General features: G+C 41.6%; 1 protein-coding gene and 1 long non-coding RNA gene across 4 annotated transcripts in view; one reads left to right on the top strand and one right to left on the bottom strand.

The window, feature by feature from the left end:
* The window catches only part of CADPS2 (calcium dependent secretion activator 2), a 507,583-nt gene extending 495,941 nt beyond the window's left edge, over nucleotides 1–11,642 (bottom strand). For 2 of the 3 annotated variants that reach the window (XM_070755441.1, XM_070755442.1), the window contains exon 1: nucleotides 11,100–11,640. In XM_070755441.1, coding sequence (XP_070611542.1) covers nucleotides 11,100–11,429 — 330 coding nt within the window. In that variant the 5' untranslated portion in view covers nucleotides 11,430–11,640. Of the gene's footprint in view, nucleotides 1–11,099 lie in introns of all 3 variants that reach the window. The other variant, XM_070755440.1, reaches the window with a different exon arrangement.
* LOC139169388 (uncharacterized) overlaps nucleotides 11,233–26,122 on the top strand; it is an 81,207-nt gene continuing 66,317 nt past the window's right edge. Inside the window, exons 1-3 of the long non-coding RNA XR_011559465.1 lie at nucleotides 11,233–12,212; nucleotides 21,972–22,034; nucleotides 24,008–24,159. This is a non-coding gene — a long non-coding RNA (uncharacterized lncRNA). The remainder of the gene's footprint in view (nucleotides 12,213–21,971; nucleotides 22,035–24,007; nucleotides 24,160–26,122) is intronic.

Here is a 26,122-nt window from a genome sequence, read left to right as displayed (position 1 = left end):
GCTCTGATTTTCTCCTCAGTGGGGTGTATGCCTGCTTCATCTATCCTAAACCCCAGGAAGTCCACTGAGGAAGTTCCCCACACACACTTTTCTGGCTTTAGCCTTAATCCTTTAGCTTGTAACCTAGCCAGAACCTGTCGAATTCTACAGTGCAGTTGGTCTGGAGTGTCCCCTGATATTAAAATATCGTCAAAGTAGGGGACCACCCCCCTAATTCCCCAGAGCAATCGTTCCATGAGTCGCTGGAATATACCCGGGGCGACACTTATGCCAAATTGTAGTCGAGTACATTTAAAGGCCCCCCTGTGTGTCACAATTGTTTGCGCCAGGGCTGTGGCATCGTCCACTGGCAACTGCTGGTATGCCTGTGCAAAGTCCAGCCTCGCAAAAATTTTCCCAGACCCCAGGGTATGCAGCAACTGCTGCACAACAGGTATCGGATAGGAGTTGTGCTGTAACGCCTTATTCAAGGTAGATTTATAATCCGCACAAACTCTCAGAGATCCATCAGGCTTCAGGGGGGTGACAATAGGGGTCTCCCAGGGGGCATGTTCGACAGGAACCAAGATACCCTGAGCCTGGAGTTTCTGCAATTGGGCATCTAATTTATCCATTAGGGGCAGTGGTACCCTGCGAGGTTTTAACCGGAGGGGCGGGACAGCAGGATCTAAAGAAAAAGAAATGGGTGGCCCCTTATAGGTACCCAAACCCTGTTTAAAGACCTCCGGAAATTCCTGGACAAAATCAGGCTCCTTCAAACAAGTCACTTTGTGAAGACCAGTGACAGCTAACCCCAAAGGAGCCATCCAATCAAGTCCCAAAAGGGAATGAGTCGCCCCCTCAATAACTAGAATAGGCAACATACAATGTACATTTCTAAAAGTTATAGGCACTCTAGTGCTTCCCAAAACCCGGATTGGGTGTCCCTGGAAGTCCTTGATAGCAATGTCCAGCGGCTTTAGTGAGTCCAGGGACAACGAAGGCACATATAGTCTCAGTTTATGCCACGGCATTAAAGTAAATTTAGAGCCTGTGTCCAGCTCCATGTGGCATGGGTGATGATTCAACATGAGAGGGACAATAATCTTATTAGGGGCTGGCGGGTAGGTGCCACAGTCCGTGGATGTGCGGTTACCTCGGTTGCCATCCCTCGAAGCATTGCTCCACGGTCTCCGGTTCCCTCTTCCTTGTTGTCTGAATGGCCGGTAGACTCGTTGAGATGGAAAGGTGGGCAGCAGGTCTTGATTGAAGGGGGTGTCGTCGGGCAGGATGGCTCAGCAGACGGCGGCAATGTGGCCACGTTTGTCGCAGCGGTGGCAGAAAGCATCCTTAAAGGGACATCTCGAAGGGCATGCTGACCACGACATCCGGCACAGGCTTGGAAGGATGGACGAGGTTGTCTGGCTGGCGGAACCTGTGGTCTTCATATGGCAGCAGTGGTCTTCATATGGGTCGAACTCAGAAGTACTGTAGTCGTATTGATGGTTGGCGGGGGTGCGAGGTGCCTCAGCGATCTTAAAAACTGTTGCCAGCTTGTCGTTTGACTTAAGGTCAGCTGCAGCGGCTTCAGCGACTTCCGCGGTTTGAGCTGCCTTAATCACATCTTGTAGTGACGAGTCGTCAGCTGCCAGCAGTTTATTTCGGATAGAAACATTTCTCATGCCAAATATAATGGCATCAGTTAACCTAGCTTCAGGATTGTCAAATTGACACTTGGCTAAAATAGTCCTGAGGCGAGTGGCAAACTGGTTAATAGATTCCCCCTCAGCTTGAGCCATCTGGGAGAACTGGTGCCTGAAAACCCTGGCAGGTTTCGTTGACTTAAAATGAGCTGCCAACTTAGCCATCAAAGTGTCCCATGGAACCGAATTTGCAGGTTCTGGGTCCGTCAAGGTCTCTGCCAGGTCAAAAATTTGAGTCCCGCAGTAGTTCAGAAATAAAGCCCTTTTCCGGCCGTTGTCAGCATCTTTCATGCCGGCGGCTTCCAAGAAAATTTCAAATTTAGCCATATAGGCTGTCCAAGTTGACCTCTCAGGATCAAATAATTCAGGCGGCTGGACGATCGAAGGGGTTGCCATAATGATTTTTTCCGTTAAAAAAAATCGCCTCTAGACCCTCGTCGCCAGTGAAATAACCGAGAAACACGGTGGCTAACTTTAAATCTTTATTCTCTGCAGGAGACTAACTAGACGCGGATACACTTTCACTCAGACGCGAGCTAGAGAGAAGCACATAAGACCGGAGGCACTTTCCTTTTATACTGTTTCACCCGGCAACAAGCGACGGCTGACAGCTCTACAAAGATTGGCGCCAAACCGTAGCAGCCAATGAGAAGCAGGTAAACAATTTCTAATACAAACAGTGAATTCTGCTTAACAACTCTACTTTTAAACTTTACCCAGCTACAGAATATTGTGGAATCTTCTGGTCATAACAGTTATCTCCTGTATTACTATGGCTTGAATGTGCATTTCCCATTGAATACACACTGCACTTGCTGCAAATTATGCAGTTGCTCTGTATTTAGGATTGAACGAAATAGACAACCATATCAGATATCCATCAGCAATGTCACATTTTTTTTTTTTATGTCCCCATTTCCAAAAGTCAAAACCAGGGCTTCTCAACCTTGGAATTTTGAGACTTCAATTCCCAGAATTCTCCAACCAATGATTCTGAATTAAAGTCCACACATCTTAAAGTTCCCAAGATTGAGAAATAATTGCCTAAATATTCTATACCCCAAAATTGTTTCTGCAAGTTTCAAACCTGTATGTGTGTGTGTGTGTGTGTGTGTGTGTGTGTGTGTGTGTATGTATGTATGTATGTATGTATGTACCGTGTTTCCCCGAAAGTAAGACAGTGTCTTACTTTCTTTTTATCCCCAAAAGCCCCACTATGTCTTACTTTCGGGGTATGTCTTATATTGGAAAAAAATTGTCGATTTTTTTGTTTTAACCATAAAATTAACATTTATTAACAACCTGAACAGACGGAGGCGGCAGACGCGGTGACGTATGGAGGGGGGCGGCGCGGAAGTGGGCAGGAGGCGGCGCTCATTAAGATCAGAGGGAGGTGGCAGACACGGCGACGTATGGAGAGGGGGATGGCGCAGGCGTGGGCAGGAGGCGGTGCGCAGCTAGATGAGAGGGAGGCGGCAATACCCCCGTGTTTCCCCGAAAGACATATGTCTTACTTTCGGGGTACGGCTTATATTAGCCGACCCCCCTGAAACCCCCGATACGTCTTACAATCAGGGGTGTCTTACTATCGGGGAAACAGGGTATGTATAGACTCATCTGTTCTTGATGCTTTACTTGGAGAGCTATTGTGTCAAGGAGAAAAAGTTGTCAAGATAGAAATACCTTCTCTTATGACACGGCCACCTCTTTTATCATTCAAGGAGTCTAGGTGAGGCCTCAATTCCAGCACTAGAAATTGAAACACAGTGCTGATACTCAAACAGAAGATCAAATCATTATCAGGCCAGCTATATTCTATTGTTGTTGTTGTTTTAAAATTTGAGGATGCCACGATCAATTTCTCACCTAATCGGTAGTGAAATTTTAAAAAAAACAAGTTTTCATATCATGCTACTGTGGACATACATTACAGATGGACCAAGGATCACCTTTCAATTTTAAGCAGACCTGAATATTTATAATATTGGGGAAAGGCTGCAGGATCAGAAATATTTCAAATCATTTATTGCCATCTTTACAAATTCACTTTGATAAACTTATAGTTCAAATAGTGCATGTGTTTCAGAAAAAAAAGATATTCAGTTATTTCATAAGATATTTTGCATATATATATATATATATATATATATATATATATATATATATATATGTCACATGTTTAAGCTGAATTTGAAAATTAAGGGAGACTAGGATAGATCTATTTCGGCCTTATTTTGGCCTCATCAGCTAGCCATACCCACTGGGACTTGAACCTGCAACCTTTGCCTTGTAAGGCAGAGAATTATCCTCTAGGCTACAGTATCCAATCCCTTCAGCTCTGTACCAGGGAAGGGTTACATTTTTGTCGAATCACCCTGGTATATTGAAGGAACATCACAGCTCCTTTTTTGCCTCTCGGCCCAACCCAGGGCCATTTCCAAGGCAGTTAATTTTATTGATAGCCGACAATTCTATCTGTATGTGTCACATGTTTAAGCTGAATTTGAAAATTAAGGGAGACTAGGATATATATATATATATATATATATATATATATATATATATATATGTGTGTGTGTGTGTGTGTGTGTGTGTGTGTGTGTGTGTGTGTGTATATATGTGTGAATGAATGATGAGGCAGCAGCCATCTCGATCACCGGAACATAGAGACTTTAATAAAACCACTTAGCTTTCGTTAGCGTGCTGACGGTTAGCAGCACGCTAACGAAAGCTAAGTGGTTTTATTAAAGTCTCTATGTTCCGGTGATCGAGATGGCTGCTGCCTCATAAAGGGTGTGGCTACTTGATAAAGGCAAATAAGCCTAAAATAGCTCTATAGTAGTCTCCCTTCATTTTCATTATCAGCAAAAGTATGATTAGAATATATAGATATATGAATATATATTCTAATATACACTAGATCATTTTATATTAAAGTGATCAGTATCTCGCAGAACAAAATGTTCCTAGGAGAGCTGAATTAGCAAATCCTCTGCAGTTCTGACTTATGACAGTTGTTAGCCAAATCCTGAAGTTGTAGTGTTCCATAGTCATGTGACCATCATTTTCAATCTCCTGCCAGCTTCCCCACTGACTTTGCTTGTCAGGAGTGGCAATGAAGATCACAAATGGCAATCCCGTGATGGCAGGATATTACTACCTTGTAATTGCAGTCCAACTGTCAAGCATCCAAATTGTGATAACTTGACTGCAGGGATACTGCAAAGGCTTCAACTATCAGGATCTGTCATAGGTCTCCCACATTTAGTACAAACAGTTGCTGTACAAGTGAACATTCAATGAGGAAAGCCTATGTATATATATGATAAAAGAAGACAATAGGAAAGTAGGACAGGGATGGTAGGCACAATGGTGCACTTATGCTCGCCCCTTACAACCCTCTTAGAAAAGGGGAGAGGTTTTAATAGGTGTTTATATAAATCACTTGAAAATCATTTAAATAGCAAAGTCCCTCTACAAAGCTGCTATCGTGTTTTTAATAGGAAAGTGAACACAAGAATAAGGGGGCACAATCTGAGGTTAGTTAGGGGAAGATCAGAAGCAACGTGAGAAAATATTATTTTACTGAAAGAGTAGTAGATGCTTGGAACAAACTTCCAGCAGACGTGGTTGGTAAATCCACAGCAACTGAATTTAAACATGCCTGGGATAAACATATATCCATCCTAAGATAAAATACAGGAAATAGTATAAGGGCAGACTAGATGGGCCATGAGGTCTTTTTCTACTGTCAGTCTTCTATGTTTCTGTTTCTAGAACAGCTCAATGGTAGTGTTGGGTGGGGTGAGGTGGGGTGTTTACTACTCTAATTTATCCAGAATTGAATATTTTAAGTAGACCTGAGACTGCATATGGCATTTGGAGTGATTTAAAAGAGTGAGTGCACATGTACACACACACAAACACGTGTGTGTGTGTGTGTGTGTGTGTGTGTGTGTGTGTGTCAGGGTGGATTTGATTTAGGTCAAGATTTAAATCATGATTTAAATCACTAGTAAAAAAGGCTTGATTTAAATCCACTCAACTTAAAATCCAATTTTAAAAGAGCAACTGTCATCTTTGCTACTTCTCTGACCCGACAGTCCCAATGTTGCAGAATATACAGCCTGATGCTACATAACTAAGCTCCATTTCATGCTGAATAAACTAAATTATTTATGTATCCTATATAGAAAACTATATTTAAATAGTTTTTTTTCATTCTAAAAGCTTTTTATTAAAATTTGATAAAAATAAAACAAAATCTGATTTAAATTAAAAAGATCTGATTTGTTCGATTTTTTAAAAAAACAACCTTTATTCACCGGAGGGGTGCGTGTGTGCATGCGTAAAATATCAGCTGCCCAGTCTTTTAAATTCAAAGCGGTATAAATCAATGCTTCTTATTTAATAACTGCAGGAAAATTACACCTTCCTGGAAGACAGCTGGTTTACCATCTGATTCACTCCAAGCTACTCTATTAATCCAAAATACATAATATCAATAGGCTTTGCATTCACAAAACAGACCTAATGTTGTTGTTTTCTTTGACACTAGCAAACAATCTTTGCTTCATTCACTTAGCATTACTTGAGCCACAGTCTTTACTCCATTATATCTCCCCATCCCATCAGATCTGGCAGAAGGGGTATGCTATGAGTTTCATCTGCTAGAGAATTACACTTGCCAAGTCTAGAAGGCTCTATGCCACCTTAAGGAATATTCCCTTAGCCCACTTTCCCAATGTCCATCTCTATTGTTTTTTCACATGACCCTTAAAACCTGGTGACATCATCAGACTTGGACACCTTTAACAACAAGCAAAAGGTACTGAAGTGGCTCCATCGTGGTTAACATCTGTTTCCCCTCTTAGACTTTGTAATTTTTTAAATACTAATTGTTTTTAATATGTTTACTGTTTTATAGTCTTATTGTATGCCACACAGAGTAATTCTTTTGAGAGATGGACATGTAAATAAGTTTGATGAATAAATAATCTAACTATCTGTCCTTGCAAAACATCTGGATTCCAGTAAGGCTATGATAGTTCTTAAAGCCCTTTAAATGAACATGCACCTGGAATAACAAAAAAATAATTTGAATTGTTCTGAGAAATAGAGAAAATATAAATATATACATCCCCATACTATCACTTAAGCAAGATTTTACCTCATAGATGAGTTTTTGCAGTAGATACAATTTCACTGCGAGACAAATATTAATGTAGCCAGCACAAACATAAGTGACCAAGGCTATTAAATATAAGCTCATTAATTAGAGAACATAAAAGCCATTGTTCTGAATTACAGGTATTATTTATTCTGAACTTTGACAATAACAGATGCATACCGATGAAGAAACATTGCAAGGAGGAAAACTGTCAAAAAACTTTTAAAAACAGTCTAATGATTTTTTTTTTAAAATTGCATTTTTTGATTTATTACACCAGGGGCTAACAAAGTCTCCAGAGAGTCTCCAGAGAGGGGCGGCATACAAATCTAAATAATGATGATGATAATAATAATAATAATAATAATAATAATAATAATAATAATAATAATCCAAAGTGCAGACTCTGTAAAGAAACAGATGAAACAATCGATCACATACTCAGCTGCTGCAAAAGATCGCACAGACTGACTACAAGCATAGACATGATGCTGTGGCACTGGAACTTGTGCCGGAACTACCATTTACCAGTGGCAAGGAACTGGTGGGATCATAAGCCCGAAAAAGTGGTTGAAAATGAGAAAGCAAAACTACTGTGGGACTTCCAACTTCAGACTGACCGTATTCTGAAGCATAACACACCAGACATTGTGATCGTGGAGAAAAAGAAAGTATGGATCATCGACATCGCAATCCCAGGAGACAGCAGAATTGAGGAGAAGCAGCTAGAGAAATTAGTGAAATACGAAGATCTAAAAATCGAGCTGCAACGACTCTGGCATTACCCCGTGAAAGTGGTCCCAGTGGTACTTGGCACGCTGGGCGCAGTACCAAAGGATCTCAGCGGACATTTGAAAACCATCGGAATTGACAAAATCTCCATGTGTCAATTGCAAAAGGCCGCTTTACTGGGATCGGCAAACATAATTCGCCGCTACATCACGCAGTCCTAGGTGCTTGGGAAGCGCCCGACTGGTGATGAAATATGAAATCCAGCATAGTGATCTCGTTTGCTGTGTTGTACTGACATAATAATAATAATAATAATAATAATAATAATAATAATAATAATAATAATCCAAAGTGCAGACTCTGTAAAGAAACAGATGAAACAATCGATCACATACTCAGCTGCTGCAAAAGATCGCACAGACTGACTACAAGCATAGACATGATGCTGTGGCACTGGAACTTGTGCCGGAACTACCATTTACCAGTGGCAAGGAACTGGTGGGATCATAAGCCCGAAAAAGTGGTTGAAAATGAGAAAGCAAAACTACTGTGGGACTTCCAACTTCAGACTGACCGTATTCTGAAGCATAACACACCAGACATTGTGATCGTGGAGAAAAAGAAAGTATGGATCATCGACATCGCAATCCCAGGAGACAGCAGAATTGAGGAGAAGCAGCTAGAGAAATTAGTGAAATACGAAGATCTAAAAATCGAGCTGCAACGACTCTGGCATTACCCCGTGAAAGTGGTCCCAGTGGTACTTGGCACGCTGGGCGCAGTACCAAAGGATCTCAGCGGACATTTGAAAACCATCGGAATTGACAAAATCTCCATGTGTCAATTGCAAAAGGCCGCTTTACTGGGATCGGCAAACATAATTCGCCGCTACATCACGCAGTCCTAGGTGCTTGGGAAGCGCCCGACTGGTGATGAAATATGAAATCCAGCATAGTGATCTCGTTTGCTGTGTTGTACTGACATAATAATAATAATAATAGTAATAATAATAATAATAATAATAATAATAATAATAATAATAGTCTCTTTTTAAAAATAATTAAATAAAAAGTAAAAGCAAATGGAAAAATTAAGTCCAATTTATTCTTAAAATTGGAACTTAAAATCAGCTGTTAAAAACCTAGGGTTTAAGGGTTTAAAAACAAAAACAAAAACCAATTCAATTGAGATGTCACAGCGTTCATCTCTGTGGGGAGTATACTGCAAAGAGCTAGAGCAGCTGAGAAAACTCAGTCAGAGTCACCATCAGATATGCTCCAGCACATACCACAAACCTCTTGAGATGATCACAGTCAATGTGCAGGTTCAGAGAGAAGGAAGTATTCTCAAATAGCCTGGGTTTAAGCCAGGCTTTTCCTTCTACAAGTAATGATCAGCATTTTGTATTTTGCCAAGAAAGGAAATGATAGTCAGTGTGATGCTTTAAGTGCTAACCTTATTGGCCTCTCTGGGTTCTTCTTGAGACCAATCTGGCTGTCAAGTTTTGTACTAACTGAAATTTCCAGACCATAACAGACAAAAGGCAGCTTTCAGCAGAGCATACTTCAACAATCAAGCCTGGAGATTATTAATACGCATACCACTTTTACAGTTAGCTTCTTCTAAAAATGTTCATTTTATGTTTGTCATTTCCTGCTTCCTTAGATTAATGTTTACTTGACATGAAATAAAGAATATGATAATAAAATATTGGCAGCTCATAAAAAATGATACCTGGGCAGAATTTGACCTCTGGAAAGACCTTGTTTAGAACATATGGGGTAATTTTGATATTTTGTTAATAATGGAGTCAAAAGACTAAAGAAAGATTATTTTTATGAATTTAAAAAAACCTTACAATGTTGGGACAATTTATAGATTTCTCCGCTCACCTAGCACAGCACCTTCTCTTACATGAAGTTCCTTTTATAGTGTCCAGCTTGTCTGTGGCATCTGTCAAAACTTGTTTATACAGCAGGCCCTCTCTTTGAAATATCAGAGAATCATGCGTATGTAAAGTATACAGAGTGAACAATCAATCTAAACAATCTAAGTTCATTTCCTCATGGCCTTCCCCTGCCCTGCACAACCTCACCTGCTCCTATGTTAGGATTTAGCTTCTGAAAAGCAAGTAGAATTCAATTTACTACGAGGAAATGAAAGACAATAGAATTTAAATTAAGAGTTTGAAAAGCATGTTGCTGTTCCAAAGTTTTGAAGAACACACTAGTTGCTGTTCAAGGAATAATAAAATAACAGAATACTGAGAGAAGGGAAGGAAGGGAGGGAGAGAGGATACTTTTAGTGTGATTATCAAATTTACCATCTTGAATAATTTTTTTCTCAAGTCTTCCCTGTAATGGAATTTTGTTCCATTACATTACAAAGTTAACAGCTTGTTTTAGGGATCAATCTAAACAAATGATTATTGCTCTAAACAGTGTTGTTTCATTGCTTTGGCACAATAAATCTGCCTTCACTACAAGGAATTCCTTCAAGAAAAGTGGGAGGAAGGGAAAAGCAGGGAGGAGAAAGGAATTCTGAGGAATTAGGAATTCCATGCAAAAAAAGGAAAAAAGAGGCTGGGTTATTCCAGTGAGTGCCACTTGGAGATGTGACTACTGTATTCCAAATAAAAGCTACTACTCTTAGATTACGATTTTTGCCACAACTTACTTTGGGGAAAACTATTCCAAGGTGGTTGAACCAACTGCTTCTCAATCTACAGTATAGTGGTAGAAAATATTGTAGTCTTCTTCACAATTGCACTCAGCCAGTATACTGTCCTTTTGAGCAGCTACATGCAAAACACCGGAGCTCACCTACTTCATACCGAACAGGAATCTTGTGTTATTGTTTTTTCGCAAAGAGCCTCTGCACTCCATGCTGGTCCTGTCAGCCGAGCTCATGGGACTTACTGGCAAACACGTCAGAATTATTCTGAAAAGAGCTTGTTTATCCCCAGAAACAAGCGAGTGACAGGAACTGCGCTGAGAAAAGGACTTAGCCTGGGTTCTTGCAAACGCGGCGACATCTGGCTCAGTTAACTAACCAAGAGCAACTCAACCTGTTGCGGGAAGAGGGAAAAGAAACAGTGCCACACGCCAGCTCAGAGCCTGCTCCCCCCCCCCCACCGGGGAGATTACTTTCCTCAGGAGCCATCAGGCATAAAAAACCTGTTTTGTTGGACCAAAGAAACGGATTTGGAGACAGGACGAGTGGAAGAAATCACCGGATCCAGCCAGCATAGAAGTTCCTGGAAATAAAATTCTTCCGGACTCGACGCAACAACAAACCCGCACCTGCCCTCTCCCCCCCCCTCCGCACTTCAACAGGAATCCGACGCAACAATGGACACAAACCAGCCTTCTCCGGTCAGCTACCGGCTGCGTTTCCTTTTCCACCCCCCACCCCCGGTGGAAACGATCGTGAGTGACCTTGCAGGGAAAAGCCAACCCGGACGGATCCCCTCTCGGCGAAACAAGCGGCGGAGAAGGAGAGAGCGAGGCACTCACCTTCTGCTGCCGCCGGGCCATGTCTGTGGGCTGCTTGGCGTTAAACGGGTAGGCAATGCACCTCACGATGAAGACGTAAAGCTGCAGCCGGAGCCGCTTCTCCCTCTCCTCTTTTTGCAGCCGCTCCTGCTCTTCCTTGCCTTCGCTCCGCAGCGATGGGCTGGGGCTCACCGGCCGGGTCGATCCGCCGCCGCTGCCCTGGCGCCCGGAGTCCCGGCTAACAGCCGGGAGGGTTCGCGGGGAGCTCCCGCCGGACACCCCCAGCAGGTCCCGCCTCTCTTCGTCGAGCACCTCGTCGGACTCTTCTTCGCTGGAGGACGGGTCGAGCATGGTGCCCGGGTGGAGCGCACCTTTCGCCGGACGAACCCCCAAAAAACAAAAGAGCCCCGCCGCGAAGCTGACGCGCCTGGAGCCAAAGCAGCGGACACCTTTCCGGACACGTCGAGCTTCCGCGCCCGACTATTTCCTACGAGGCAGCCACAGCAGCGGCGCCGAAAGAGAAGGGCGGGGTTTGCGAAAGGGGTCGAGCTTGGGGACAGCTTTGCTCCGGGTCCTATCAGCGGCCGACCCGGCCCGTCGCTGCTTTCCCTCAGCGGCCGGGAGGGAAGCTCAGCTCCGCCCAGCGGAGAGCAGCGGCGCGACTCACAGGTGGGAAACCTGTGGCGCCCACAACAAGCAACACGTGGAACGGAATGCTAATAGCGCGTCTCCATTTGCGGTCGGCGCTCCGGACGCCCTTTCTTGGCCTGCTCGCGGCCGCCCGGCGCCGTAAGGTCGCGCCAGGAAGGCGTCCTGCGCCTCCTCGCTGCTTTCCCGCTTGGCCGCGCGGGCTAAAATGGGAGCTGGGACCACCAGTCCCGCCAACGAAAAGATATTGGAGCTGGAAGATAAGCCAGTCGAGGCTGTGAGGCGAGCTGGATCCGAGAACTGCGCAAGGCGGGAGCGCCGGTTGTAGAGCCCCCAGCCTTGGCATGAACGGGCATCGAGTGGAGCCTCTGCGGCACCGTTTTCGGATTCGACGTCTGAACGGCCCTCACCGCCTCCTTACCCCAAAACCAAGCTCTTATTTTTGTTGTTGTTTAGGACCCCTCAATACGTCCTGTCACAGCGTAGGTAGGTCAAGCAGGCTTGACTGCCTTTTAATTAATTAGTTTATTTCCAGTGGGACATTTGAAACAAAAGTCTTTCCCCGTCACCCTCTCCTGTTAGGCTGCTTATTTATTGAACAGACACAGCTACATACACTGGGATTACCTCTGTCTTTTCGATAAGGGTTTCATTGGAGTTTATTCCTTAGTCTCAATTGTGTTGAGGATTGTAGGAAAACGGGAGCTTTGCAAGATCTGTATGTTCATTTTACACCATCTCTCTCTGTGTCGTTGATGCACTGCAGACAAAGGTGATAAAGGGTCACAGAATTTATTCTGCATTCTACATGAAGATGTGCTCTTTTTACATCCACATTGCAAGATAAGATGACCAAAGTCTTTATGTCTGGGATGATCCTGTTAGAAGCGTCCATAATTTTCCTAGGCCTGGAAAAATACCGGAGTTACATTATTTGTTACTTTCTCAGACTGAAGCACATAGGCATCAGTCAGATCCTCCATTCTGGAGGAAAATTTCTGTGGTTGTTATGTTGCTATGTTATGTAACAGACTGGGACAGAGATGGGCAAAGTTGTCTCTTCTGTGGACTTCAACTCCCAGAATTCCTAAGCTAGCATGATTGGCTCAGGAATTTTGGGAGTTGAAGTCCACAATCAGAGAAGAGCCAGCTTTGCCTACCCCTGGACTGGGACATTACTAAATGGGTGGCCATGTGCTCTCTGTATCAGGAATCCAGACCAGCTCCCCCAGAGGTGCCTGCACATGAATGGGAACAGACAAAGGCGCCCTGGTTCAGGGTGCACATTGACTTCGCTGGCCCTTCTCACTGGAAAACTTTCCTCAAAGTCATGGACCCCTACTTGAATGGTTAGAGATAGCCCTCATAGCCACCACTATGGTGGAGGCGGTCATCAAGGAGATATGGAGACTTTTCTCCACGCATAGCCTGCCCCTGTGTGCTGGTTTCTGACAATGGGACCCAATTCATGGCCTTATAATTTGAAACCTATTTAGAAAAACGGGATCAGACACCCTTTTTCTCACATTCAATCCCTCTATACTGAGAGCATCTGCACCAAGACAAATTCCTTATTTATCCAATCACACTTGGCCAATAAAGAATTCTATTCTATTCTAGCAATGGTCAAGCAGTGAGAATGGTGAGATCTGCAAAAGAAGCAGACATGGGCCCAGGTGATTGGCAAACTCGAATCAATAAATTTTTATTAGTGCAGCATATCACTCCTAGCCCCACCATTGGTAGAAGTCCTTCTGAATTTCTAAGGGGTTGCCAACTACAATCCCACCTATATCAGCCACATCCTAACTACTCTGCTGCAGCCCCAATAGACTTCATAGTCAGCTCTGCCACTTTAGCATAGACAGATCAAGTATATGCCCACAACTATGCTGGGTGAGGACAGTAGAAGCTGGAGGTGGCATGTTGACCAACTCCAAAGCTGACTCAGCCACTCCACTCTTAGGCTACTAGAACTAACTTCTGAGTCAACGCCTAACCAACAGGAGCAATTTTTCACTCCTAACACAGAGAACTCAAGCTAACCAAGTCCCGAAGACTTATCTTGTGATCTATGTTACCTCTAAGGTGTGTGGCTGTGCGCCCAAAAACAACCCCCCACGCACCATTTTCCAGGGCCGTGCAAGGAGCTGGGCGTTGGAGTTGAGGGCGGGGAGCAACGAAAGTGCGGAGGCCGGCGCCGCGGGGCCCCCTTGCCTCCAGCCCCCTCACAACCCTGGCTTCTCGCCGCTTCCCCCCGCCTGCCTGATCTGACACCTCTTTCTGGCTTTCTCTTCCTCTGCCTTCCGCCTTGCGGTGTGGCTCCTCCCGCAGCAGTGGCTGCAGGGGCAGCGGCGAGTGCTCGGAGAAAACTCAGAGGCCAGCGAAGGTTCCTTGGAATGTCGCTCGCCAGCCCGCCTGGAACATTCAAAAGAAGAAAAACCTTCGCCGGCCTCCGCAGAGAAGAAAGGAAGAGAAAGGGAGAACAAGAGAGAGAGAGAGAGAGAGAGAGAGCAACAGACAGAGTGAGATAGAAAGGAGAGAGGGAGAGAAAAAGAGAAAAAGAGAGAGAGCAAAAGGGAGAGAGAGAGAAAGGAAGAAAGAAGAAAAGAAACAGAGGAGAGAGGAAGGAAGAGAGAGAGAGGAAGAAAGCAAGAGAGAGAAGAGTGGAAGGAAAAGAGAGAAAGAAATGATAGAAAAAGGGGAGAAAAAAGAGAAATGAGAAAATGATTGAGGCAGAGAATGACAGGAAAGAGAGAGAAACAGAGAGAAGTGACTCTTGATTTAAAGCATATGGTAAAAAGCACCAAATAATAACAGGGGGAAAAAACCCCAGTCCTCACCTGTTTTTGAAATGATTCAAGAATTCACACACACATACACAAGGGAGGAAGAGGGAGAAATGAGAAACAAATGAGACAGAAAAGGGGGAGAGACGGGAGAGAAAGATATATTTAGGTGTTGTTTAATATTAGGATGTATTAATTTAAAAAACGATTAGAATTTTAGAACTATATAGAATTACATAGGTAAAATTAATGGAAGATACATATGATATATAATTGGTTTATGATATGTACTGTATGACTTTATGAGTTTGCATTATGAATTTAAAATATACTTGGAAATGTAGAAGATTGATGAAAGTTAGTAATAGTAAATGCTAAGTGCCTGAAAATTAATTGAGCTTGGAAATATTGAATGAAATTATAGAAAAGTATAATTTATGGAAATATATTAATTGATGCATTGGTGTTCAGGTATATTTTCATAGTATTACTAGATTACTATAATACTATGATAAATATTTAAGAAATGAAATTTTTAAAGCATTTATTAATAGTTGTGTTTTTGGTTTTGCTGGTTGTTTTAGTTTTATAGTAATAGATTTTGCTTTTGTTTTATTATTAATTTCTTTTAATAAAAAAGAAGGGATTTTTTTCTTATTTGTTTGTTTGTTTGTTTTGTTTTGTTTTGTTTGTTTGTTTGTTTATACTTCTATGCCGCCCAGTCCTGAAGGGACTGCCGCTCAGACACTATACTTTTCCGCCCACACCAAAAAAAAATTAGAGGGAACATTGCTTGTGATGCTCATGCGAGGGGACAAGGTCTGAGCAAACCAATCTTAAAAGCTCCAGCCATGCCCTGCGGCCAAAATGCAGGAATTTCCATTTGTCAAGGCCTGGAGTAACAAAAGCATGTCCAACCTGACTGCTCATCCAGCTCCGGCTGAGCTGCGCAGGTCTGAAAGATCAACAAAATGCCCTGCCTATCTGCGTGACTACATCAAACATTGGGTTAGCCGAACTAAGAGAAGAGAGGTGTTACACTCTCAGATTGAAGCACATAGGCTTCCATCAGGTCCTCCATTCTGGAGGGAAAATACTGACTGCTGATTGGTTAGACTGTCTTGCAGCTTCCTATAAAATGGCCGACTGTCAGACAGAGCTTTTGCTGGGTTGTAGTTGCCAAATAAAAAGCTGTTGTTTTGAAACCACTTCTGTCTGGCTCTTCCATTCACCCTAACTAACATTATTAATACCAAATAAAGTCTGTTTATATCATAGGAGGAGGACAACACACAGGTGACATGGGATGACTTAAAAACAAAAATATGAAAAGCAAATAGATTTGCATTTGAATGAGAGAATTCTTTCTTAATATTACTAAAGCTCTTGTCAATCTACCTAGGTGAAGTGGTGCAACATATGGCGATAGTTTTTGAGTCATGTTACTGTGAATGGGCTGATATGAAGTGTTCCAAATCTGTCCTGAGAGAGTGAAATTAAAGACATTATGACTGCTTTAGTGCAACCAGCTGTTGCTGGGTAGCTACTGCAGTCACATGATCTTCATTTTCAACATCCCATTACAATTTCCCAGCCATTTCCACAATCCCTTGCCCCAGTTCCCTCACCCAGCAGCAGCTACTCATCTACTTGGGGAGGAGAGGGAAGGAGGGAGGGAGATTATTGATATGTCCTGCCAATTTCCCACAAGCAAACTTAATGGGAAAGCTGGCAGGAAATTGGAAGTCGTTCCTCTTCCTACTGCTTTTTTGGTAATTCTGTTTCTTTATTTAGGTAAAGAAATGTCTCTGTAATGATGACCCAACTGGGCACAGGTTGTCTAGTTGTTAAGAAAACAACTTGGACATTTGAGCTCAAGCAGATCAGTTTGTAATTAAAATAAGAGATAGTGGAAATTATCCCTCTCTCCAAAAGAGAATAGCTTCTTGCCTTATACATTGCAGATGTTTGAGAAAAAGAAATAAGACTTTCAACTTCAGTTTAAATGAAATTGTGCTTGATGTAAAGCAGTCACTGAAAAATGTAATGTATGGCATTATTTATATATAAGATAAGAAATAATCATTCCTAAAGCTGGGCAGTGAACCAACATCTTTCTCAAGGTAAAACAGTGTTTCTTAATTTTAGCAACTTTATGGTATGTGTACTTCAATTCCTAGAATTCCCCAGCCGATATGTTGAATTGAAGTCCGCATATCTTAAAGTTGCTAAAATGGAGAACCTCTGCTATATACATATCAGTCTTGCTATTTATATCAGTCTTGCTATTCTCACTATGCTTTATTCCCTTATCCCTTATACTGGTATCTCAGCTATTTCCTCTTTCTCTCTGATTACTTTGGATCTGTGGCACTCCTCACATTGCCCTGGCTGGCTTATTTTCATCAATATCATATTTTTTACTCTTCACTCGATGATGATGATGATGATATCCATTAAGTCATATCCATCTCTTCTAATGACCAGATCTTTCCATGTCTTCTGATCTTGCACTACTTTTTTGAGTGGTTTTGTACTCTGGCTGGTGTCAACTTTGATGGTGTCCAGCCACCTTGTTCTTTGACTGCATGGTTTCCTTTACATCTGCAGTCTTGCCCCCGGGGTGAAATTTATCAGGTTACTACAGAACTGGTAGCAGAAATTTTGAGTAGTTTGGAGAACTGGCTGGCCCCAGAGTGGGGTGGGAATGGAGATTTTGCAGGATCCTTCCCCTGCCATACCCACCAAGCCACTCTATGCCCACCAAGCTACACCCACAGAACTGCTACAGAAAAATGTTGAATTTCACCCGTTTGCCACCAATTAGGACCAAGCATGTCTTAGTATAACATAGGTCTCCAGCCATTATGGTAAACTCTAGTTTATGGCTTCAGAGAAATAGCTTATTGTTCCGTTTTGCAAACAAAAATGCAAAACCTCAATCTTTTTATCAGCATGATGGTGCTATAACTGGAGAAATTTAAATGCAGAGATTTTGCATCTTATAGAAGGGTGAAAGGTCCAGGAGCCACATCAGGAAAAAAAATTGCTGAAATATCTTTTTCAGTAAGTTAGCCCCGCAGAGCTCATTGGCCTTTATTAGTTGAATGACAGGTGGAGCCTTTCCTTGAATAAAAATGTAATATCAAGAAATATTTAGGGTAAGAGAGCATTTGGTGTTTAAAAAGTAAAACCATGTCCTATTTCAATGAACTTGTCAATGGCAAAATACAAAATAGTCTTAGAATTTAAAGGGCAATTCTTACATTGTGTGTGTATGCACATACACACAGTGGGGGGGAAAGTACACTACTCAAAAAAATAAAGGGAACACTTAAACAACACAATATAACTCCAAGTAAATCAAACTTCGGTGAAATCAAACTGTCCACTTAGGAAGCAACACTGATTGACAATCAATTTCACATGCTGTTTTGCACATTCAGCTTTGTACAGAACAAAGTATTCAATGGGAATATTTCATTCATTCAGATCTAGGATGTGTTATTTGAGTGTTCCCTTTATTTTTTTTTTGAGCAGTATATTTAGTCAGACACCAATTGTGCAAGTTCTCCCACTTAAAAAGATGAGAGAGACCTGTAATTGACATCATACATAGATCTCAACCTGGAGAGACAACATGAGAAAACATATCCAGAAAATCACATTGTCTGATTTTTAACGAATTTATTTGAAACGTATGGTGGAAAATAAGAATTTGGTCAATAACAAAAGTTCATCTCAATGCTTTGTTATATATCCTTTGTTGGCAAAGACAGAGGTCAAACATTTTCTGTAAGTCCTCACAAGGTTGACACACACTTGCTGGTATGTTGGCCCATTCCTCCATGCAGATCTCCTCAAGAGCAGTGATGTTTTGGGGCTGTTGCTGGGCAACATGGACTTTCAGCGCCCTCCAAAGGTTTTCTATAGGGTTGAGATCTGGAGACTGGCTAGGCCACTCCAGAACCTTGAAATGCTTCTTATGAAGTATGAATAAATGGCCCCATTCATTCTTTCATGTACACAGGTCAGTTGTCCTGGTCCCTTTGCAGAAAAACAGCCACAAAGTATGATGTTGCCACCCCCATGCTTTACAGGAGGTATGACCCCCTCAGAGAGGGTTCGCAACTTGGATGTTCTCCTCGATCAGCAGCTAACATTGGAACACCATCTTTCGGCTGTGGCGAGGAGGGCGTTTGCCCAGGTTCGCCTGGTGCATCAGTTGCGGCCCTATTTGGACAGGGAGTCATTGCTCACAGTCGCTCATGCCCTTATCACCTCGAGGTTCGATTACTGCAACGCTCTCTACATGGGGCTACCTTTGAAAAGTGTTCGGAAACTTCAGATCGTGCAGAATGCGGCCACGAGAGCTATCGTGGGGCTTCCTAGATTCGCCCACATTTCTACAACACTCCGTGACCTGCACTGGCTGCCGATCGGTTTCCAGTCACAATTCAAAGTGTTGGTAATGACCTTTAAAGCTCTGCATGGCATTGGACCAGAATACCTCTGGAACCGCCTTCTACCTCATGAATCCTAGCGGCCAATAAGGCCCCACAGAGTTGGCCTTCTCCGGATCCTGTCGACCAAACAATGTCATTTGGCAGGTCCCAGGGGAAGAGCCTTCTCTGTGGTGGCCCCAGCCCTCTGGAATCAACTCCCCCCGTAGATTAGAACAGCCCCCACCCTCCTTGTCTTTCGCAAGTTACTCAAGACCCACCTATATCACCAGGCATGGGGGAACTAAGACATCTCCCCCAGGCTTTCTTATATTTTATGTTTGGTATGTATGTGTTGTATGTTTTTTTAACAGTTGGGTTTTTTAATATAATTCTTATTATTAGATTTGTTCCATTGTTTATACTGGTTTTTATTATTGTTGTGAGCCGCCCTGAGTCTTCGGAGAGGGGCGGCATACAAATCTAATAAAATAAATAAATAAATAAAATAAATGATGTTCTTTGGATGCAACTTAGCATTCTTTCTCCTCCAAACACGACAAGTTGTGTTTCTACCAAACAATTCTACTTTAGTTTCATCTGACCATATAACATTCTCCCTCTCTTCTGGATCATCCAAATGCTCTCTAGCAAACTTCAGATGGGCCTGGACATGTACTGACTTAAGCAGGACAAATCAGACAATGTGATCTTTCTGGATGTGTTTTCTCATTTTGTCTCTCATAGTTGATGTCAATTACAGGCATCTCATCTGGCACTGCAGGATCTGAGTCCCTGGCAGTGTAAAGTGTTATTGATGGTAGCCTTTGTTACATTGGTCCCACCTCTGCAGATCATTCACTAGGTCCCCCCGTGTGGTTTTGGGATTTTTGCTCACCGTTCTTGTGATCATTTTGACTCCATGGGGTGAGATCATGCGTGGAGCCCCAGATCAAGGAAGATTATCAGTAGTCTTGCATTTTCTAATTATTGCTCCCACAGTTGATTTCTTCACCCCAAGCTGCTTGCCTTTTGCAGATTCAGTCTTTCCAGTCTGGTGCAGGGCTACAATTTTGTTTCTGGTGTCCTTCGACAGCTCTTTGGTCTTCACCATAGCCGAGTTTGGAGTGTGACTGTTTGAAATTCTGGACAGGTGTTTTTTATACTGATAACAAGTTCAAATGGGTGCCATTGCTACAGATAATGAATGAAGGACAGAGGAGCCTTTTAAAGAAGAAGTTACAGGTCTGTGAGACCCAGAAATCTTGCTTGTTTGTGACCAAATACTTGTTTCCACCATAATTTGCAAATAAATTCATTACAAATCAAACAATGTGATCTTTCTGGATGTGTTTTCTCATTTTGTCTCTCATAGTTGATGTCAATTACAGGCGTCTCATCTTTTTAAGTGGGAGAACTTGCACAATTGGTGTCTGACTAAATACTCCCCCCCCCCACTGTATATATTTATATATACTGGGGTGGACAAAAAAATGGAAACACTTGACTTTTTGGTATAATGTTTGAATTATTACATCCTCAGCCAAGCACAGGTCTGGTTGAAAGTTGAAGCTATCTGAGAGAGATCGTCAGACTCTAAGGTGAATTGTTAGAGCGGATCTCAAGACCACAGCACATAAAATCACTGCAGAGCTCAATAGACATGTACAGAACCCAGTTTCCACAAAAACTGTTTGAAGGGAGCTTCACAAATCTGGATTCCACGGAAGAGCCGCAATTAGAAAACCTCTGCTCTTAAAGACAAATGTTTCAAAGCATTTAGAGTGGTGTAGAAACCACCAGAAATCATCCCTCGAACAGTGGCAAAATGTGATTTTCTCTGACAAATCATCGTTTACCATTTTTCCAACCTCCAGCCATGTTTACGTTTGGAGACAGCCAAAAGAATCATTTCATCCAGACTGCCTTCTCCCAATCATCAAACATAGCGGGGGTTCAGTGATGATCTGGGGTGCTATTTCTTGGAAATCTGCTGGGCCAGTGATTTTCCTTCAAGGAAGAATTAACAGCCATCACTATTTAGGAATTTTGGCCGACCAAATTCAACCATGGTTCAAGAACTGTTTCCAGAGAGGGATGCCATCTTTCAAGATGATAATGCACCAATCCATAGAGCAAGAAGTGTTAAAGAATGGCACGTGGAACATTCTAAGAAAGTTCAGCATCTCATCTGGCCACCACAATCACCAGACCTCAACATTATTGAGCATTTATGGTCGATTTTAGAGATTCAAGAAAGAAGTCGATTTCTACCACCATCGTCTCTAAAAGAACTGGAGGGTGCTTTAACTGAAGAACGGGCTACAATTTCTTTGAAAACAATTCACAGTTTGTATGAATCAATACTTCAGAGAACTGAGGCTGTATTTGCTGCAAAAGGTGAACCAACACCATATTAAAAGATATTTTGTTGATTTTTCAAGGTGTTTCTATTATTCTGTCCACCTCCTGTACATAAACACCAACGTAAGATACATCAAGCTCAACCACACCAATCCCCCAGATAAGTAGAAGGATCACTGATGGATTGGCACTTCCACCTAACAAAAGAAAGCAAAACAACCTAGGAACAAAACTGAATAATGTGATTTTTCTGGATAGATTCACATTGGTTCTAAGTTCTTGTAAATTGCTGAAAATGCCCTAACCGTCTTAACTTCTTGAGGGGTGTGTTGTTTATTAAGATATTCAAGTAGTACAATTTCTCTTATTTATTTATTTTTAGTTCTAAGCATATAACAGCACTCAGGAATTCATTCAGAGAATGAAAAATAATGTTTGATAATGTTAATAAAATTGCAAACTCAGACTCTTAATTGAAAAAGTTAGAAATCCATGTTATGTGAATTTGGGAAATAGGTTTTCAGTTGATTCTAAAGTATTGTGATTAGTACAGTTGGATTTCCCTATAAGCATACCTGAACTGTAGATAGCCACATTTATAGGCAATAGGTAGTTTGGGAATTTTATTTCACAACATGGTTTATTTTCAGGTTTGCCTATTTCCGAGAACTGAAGGACAGAGTTAGAAATCACTGCTTCTCAGAAAGCAACTGGTGAGTTTATTTTCAGAAGCCTTCTTAATACGCCTAAATGTTACCTTGATTTTTTTTCTCCTCTGTTTATAAAGGTGCATTTTTAAGCAAAGCACTTTTAAGCAAATCACCATTTTTATTTCCTATGAATGTTTATGTGGCATATTGATGAGCATTCTCATATTCAACTTAGGTGGTTAGCTTGAGGAAGGTAAAAGGAAAAGACTATCAATGAATCCTTTGGGAGGTTCTCCAAATCAGAAAGTACATTATCAAAATATTGCAGTAAGCCTACATTATCAAAATATTGCAGTAAGCCTACATTATCAAAACATTGCAGTAAGCCTACATTATCAAAATGTTGCAGTAAGCCTACATTATCAAAATATTGCAGTAAGCCTACATTATCAAAATGTTGCAGTAAGCCTACATTATCAAAATATTGCAGTAAGCCTACATTATCAAAATATTGCAGTAAGCCTACATTATCAAAATATTGCAGTAAGCCTACATTATCAAAATATTGCAGTAAGCCTACATTATCAAAATATTGCAGTAAGCCTACATTATCAAAATACAGTATTGCAGTAAGCCTACATTATCAAAATATTGCAGTAAGCCTACATTATCAAAATATTGCAGTAAGCCTACATTATCAAAATATTGCAGTAAGCCTACATTATCAAAATATTGCAGTAAGCCTACATTATCAAAATATTGCAGTAAGCCTACATTATCAAAATATTGCAGTAAGCCTACATTATCAAAATATTGCAGTAAGCCTACATTATCAAAATATTGCAAATCTTCTGTACCCATTCTTCTTTATTGAGTCAGGAAGGGGCCTGCATGAATCTCTTCCCAATACTACCTCCTTTCCCAGAGATCAAGGAATGCTTTCACATTTGGGTTTTTTTTTTTTAAATGGCTTCTGAATATTGTTCTCAAGGTCATCACCATGGCTCCCTATACAGACTACAGGAGCTACAAGTACAGAGGTTTTCTCCTGAACCACAGTGAATGGCAGCAGGGAATGTGTAGCTGATGAGGTTACATTGCAATCAGTGACATCACTGACAGCTTTATATATTAAATGATTACTTTGCTACTGCGACTGGAGGTCACGGCATGGTCTCTGATCGTCCCTGCTTCCATTCCATTTGTCCAAATAGATTGAAACACCTGTGCCCAGTACGGCTGTCCAAAACTCTTCTGCTAGACCTCTCCCCACCTCTCTACGAAAGGGAAATAGGCAGTTGCTTATGCTGGAAATGGGATTGCATCTTCACACAAATCAATATTTATTACAGTCATAGACCAGCAGGAGGCAACGAGGTATAGTTATTATAAGAAATGTAAAAAATATAATAGATAGAAAGCATTACAAAATTGTATATAAAAGCCATATAATTCTCTGAACTAAGAAAATGAAATATAAAAGATAAAATATGAGACTCTGAAAGGAATTTAGAATAGAATAGAGCTCTATACCCTTTCAGACAGTTGGCTATCCATTTTTTTAGAAACATAGAAGTCTGACGGCAGAAAAAGACCTCATGGTCCATCTAGTCTGCCCTTATACTATTTTCTGTATTTTATCTTAGGATGGATATATGTTTATCCCAGGCATGTTTAAATTCAGTTACTGTGGATTTATCTACCATGTCTGCTGGAAGTTTGTTCCAAGGATCTACTACTCTTTCAGTAAAATAATATTTTCTCATGTTGCCTTTGATTTTTCCCCCAACTAACTTCAGATTGTGTCCCCTTGTTCTTGTGTTCACTTTCCTATTAAAAACACTTCCCTCCTGGACCTTATTTAATCCTTTAACATATTTAAATGTTTCGATCATGTTCCCCCTTTCCCTTCTGTCCTCCAGACTATACAGATTGAGTTCATGAAGTATTTCCTGATACGTTTTATGCTTAAGACCTTCCACCATTCTTGTAGCCCGTCTTTGGACCCGTTCAATTTTGTCAATATCTTTTTGTAGGTGAGGTCTCCAGAACTGAACACAGTATTCCAAATGTGGTCTCACCAGCACTCTATATAGCGGGATCATAATCTCCCTCTTCCTGCTTGTTCTCAAAAACCTCCAATTTTTTCTTAAGAACCTCCAATGATGAAGCACCACAACTCCTGAAGGTGAGCTGTTCCACTGGTTAATCGTCTTCACAGTTAGGAAGCATCTCCTAAATTCCAGGTTGCCTCTCTCCTTTAATTAGTTTCCATCTATTGTTTCTTGTCCTGTCCTCAGGTGCTTTGGAAAATAAGTTGACCCTCCCTTTGTGGCTTTTTTTGGGTGTGTGTGTGGCTTTGTAGGGGTTTGGGAGACATTGGAAAGATACAGGGTAGCATTAAAGAATTCCATCTATTTCTAATATGTGAGAAGCTATATTTATTAGGTTACAGAAGGCTCCAATATGGCAAGCTAGTTGCCCACTGAATCTAATTCATGATGGATCAATCATCATCTGATGGATTTTGAATGTTGCTGCCTAGAACCTGACAGTTTGTGGCAGGTTTAATGCCAGGAAGCAATAGAGAAAATTTAAAATTGTGCCATGTGTCCTGGATGTTTATGTAATCATGGTAAAATAGAAACATAGAAACATAGAAGAAAAACATAGAATGAGACTAGGGTTAATCAGAGGTGGGCTCGGACCGGTTCAGACTGGTTCTATAGAATCATTAGTAACTTGGTGGCCTGGGTCACTGCAGTTGGCAGCAACCCAAGCTTACCTTGCCCCCAAGCTAGTTCTCTCGGCAGCACCATAGATGCCGCCATATTGTTTTTGGTTTCTGTGCATGCACAGCTTTTTTTTTTTAGTACTGTGCATGCATGCACAAAGCACACACATGGCAGGCAATACACACCTGTCCGTGCAGCGCGTTCCTGAATAAGCCAGCAGAAGCAGTATCGAGAACCCATCCCTGGGGTTACTGTCATGGTAGCGCAAGGCTTGGAGGTGTGCGTCTCTGTTTTTGATGTGTGTCCAGAGTCACAAAGGCATTGCTGCTTCAAATAGAGAGCATTCTCGTAAGTTTTCCTTAAGGTCAACTGAGAAGGGGGAGGTTTCAATAATGAAATCTTGCCAAGGGATATGCCCATCCAGTAGTTAGGAGTCAAGTCTTATTCAAAGGCACATATGTACTAGTCTAGGGGTATTGAACTCTATTTCATTGAGGGGTGCATAAGGGTTGTGTTTGACCTTGTGGGGCAAGGGTGGGCACGGCCAGCTTGACATCACTAGTGTTGGGGGCGCTTGTGGCAGCCCGAGTGCTATGTCTGCAAAAATTCTGTTTTCTCTGGCAGAGACACCATGGTCCTGTCCTTTGCTATTTCCAGGGCATGTTCTGTCCCAGCTGTTGGCCACTGATGGGCCACAACAGGACAGCCCCATGTGCCAGATCTAAGCAATCCTCAGACCAGATCCAGCCCTCAGGTCTTGAGTTTGATACCTCTGCACTAGTCCATCTAGACCATTATTACTACTTGAGTTATAAGTTCCTGATATACAGTAGTTGAAATTTGAGAAGGGTAATTTATACTTTTGAATCATGGTCTTAAAAATATACAGAAAATAGTAGTTGGTATTAAATTCTGATGTGATAACAAGTCTTTTCTAAGCATTTATGTTGAGCAACCAAACCAAATGATCATTTTTTAGCATTCAGATAATTTTCTTTGGATAGCAGTATTTGTAGATTTAATAGACCCATTCTCTTCTATTCCTTTGTCAATTCCTGTTTCCTTTTAGTTTATTACTAAGAGTTTTCTGGCCATATCGTCTTCTATAAATCCCAGATCTGCTTTTAAATTTCAACCATTTTATTCATTTCATGGTAGAATTTCTCAAAGAGCCTTGTTGGAATTTCAGTTACAAGAAAACTGCTTAGCAAGGATGTAGAATATAATAATTTTTCTGCCCTATTTATATCTTTTCTATCCTATGATAACTCTTAGTTCTCATTCAATATCTGATAGGAATAATGGTTGTAATATCTTCTGTTTCATTTTAGTGTTTCATAGACTGTGGTTTGAGCACAAATTGTCCATTGCTGATAGGAAATATATTCATGATAATCCTATTAGAAATTTATCTAA

The sequence above is a fragment of the Erythrolamprus reginae genome, chromosome 6, assembly GCF_031021105.1.
Source record: "Erythrolamprus reginae isolate rEryReg1 chromosome 6, rEryReg1.hap1, whole genome shotgun sequence".
NCBI classification, from domain to species: domain Eukaryota; kingdom Metazoa; phylum Chordata; class Lepidosauria; order Squamata; family Dipsadidae; genus Erythrolamprus; species Erythrolamprus reginae.
The sequence above is the reverse complement of the archived record's forward strand: the minus strand, read 5'-3'. Positions and strand labels throughout refer to the sequence as shown.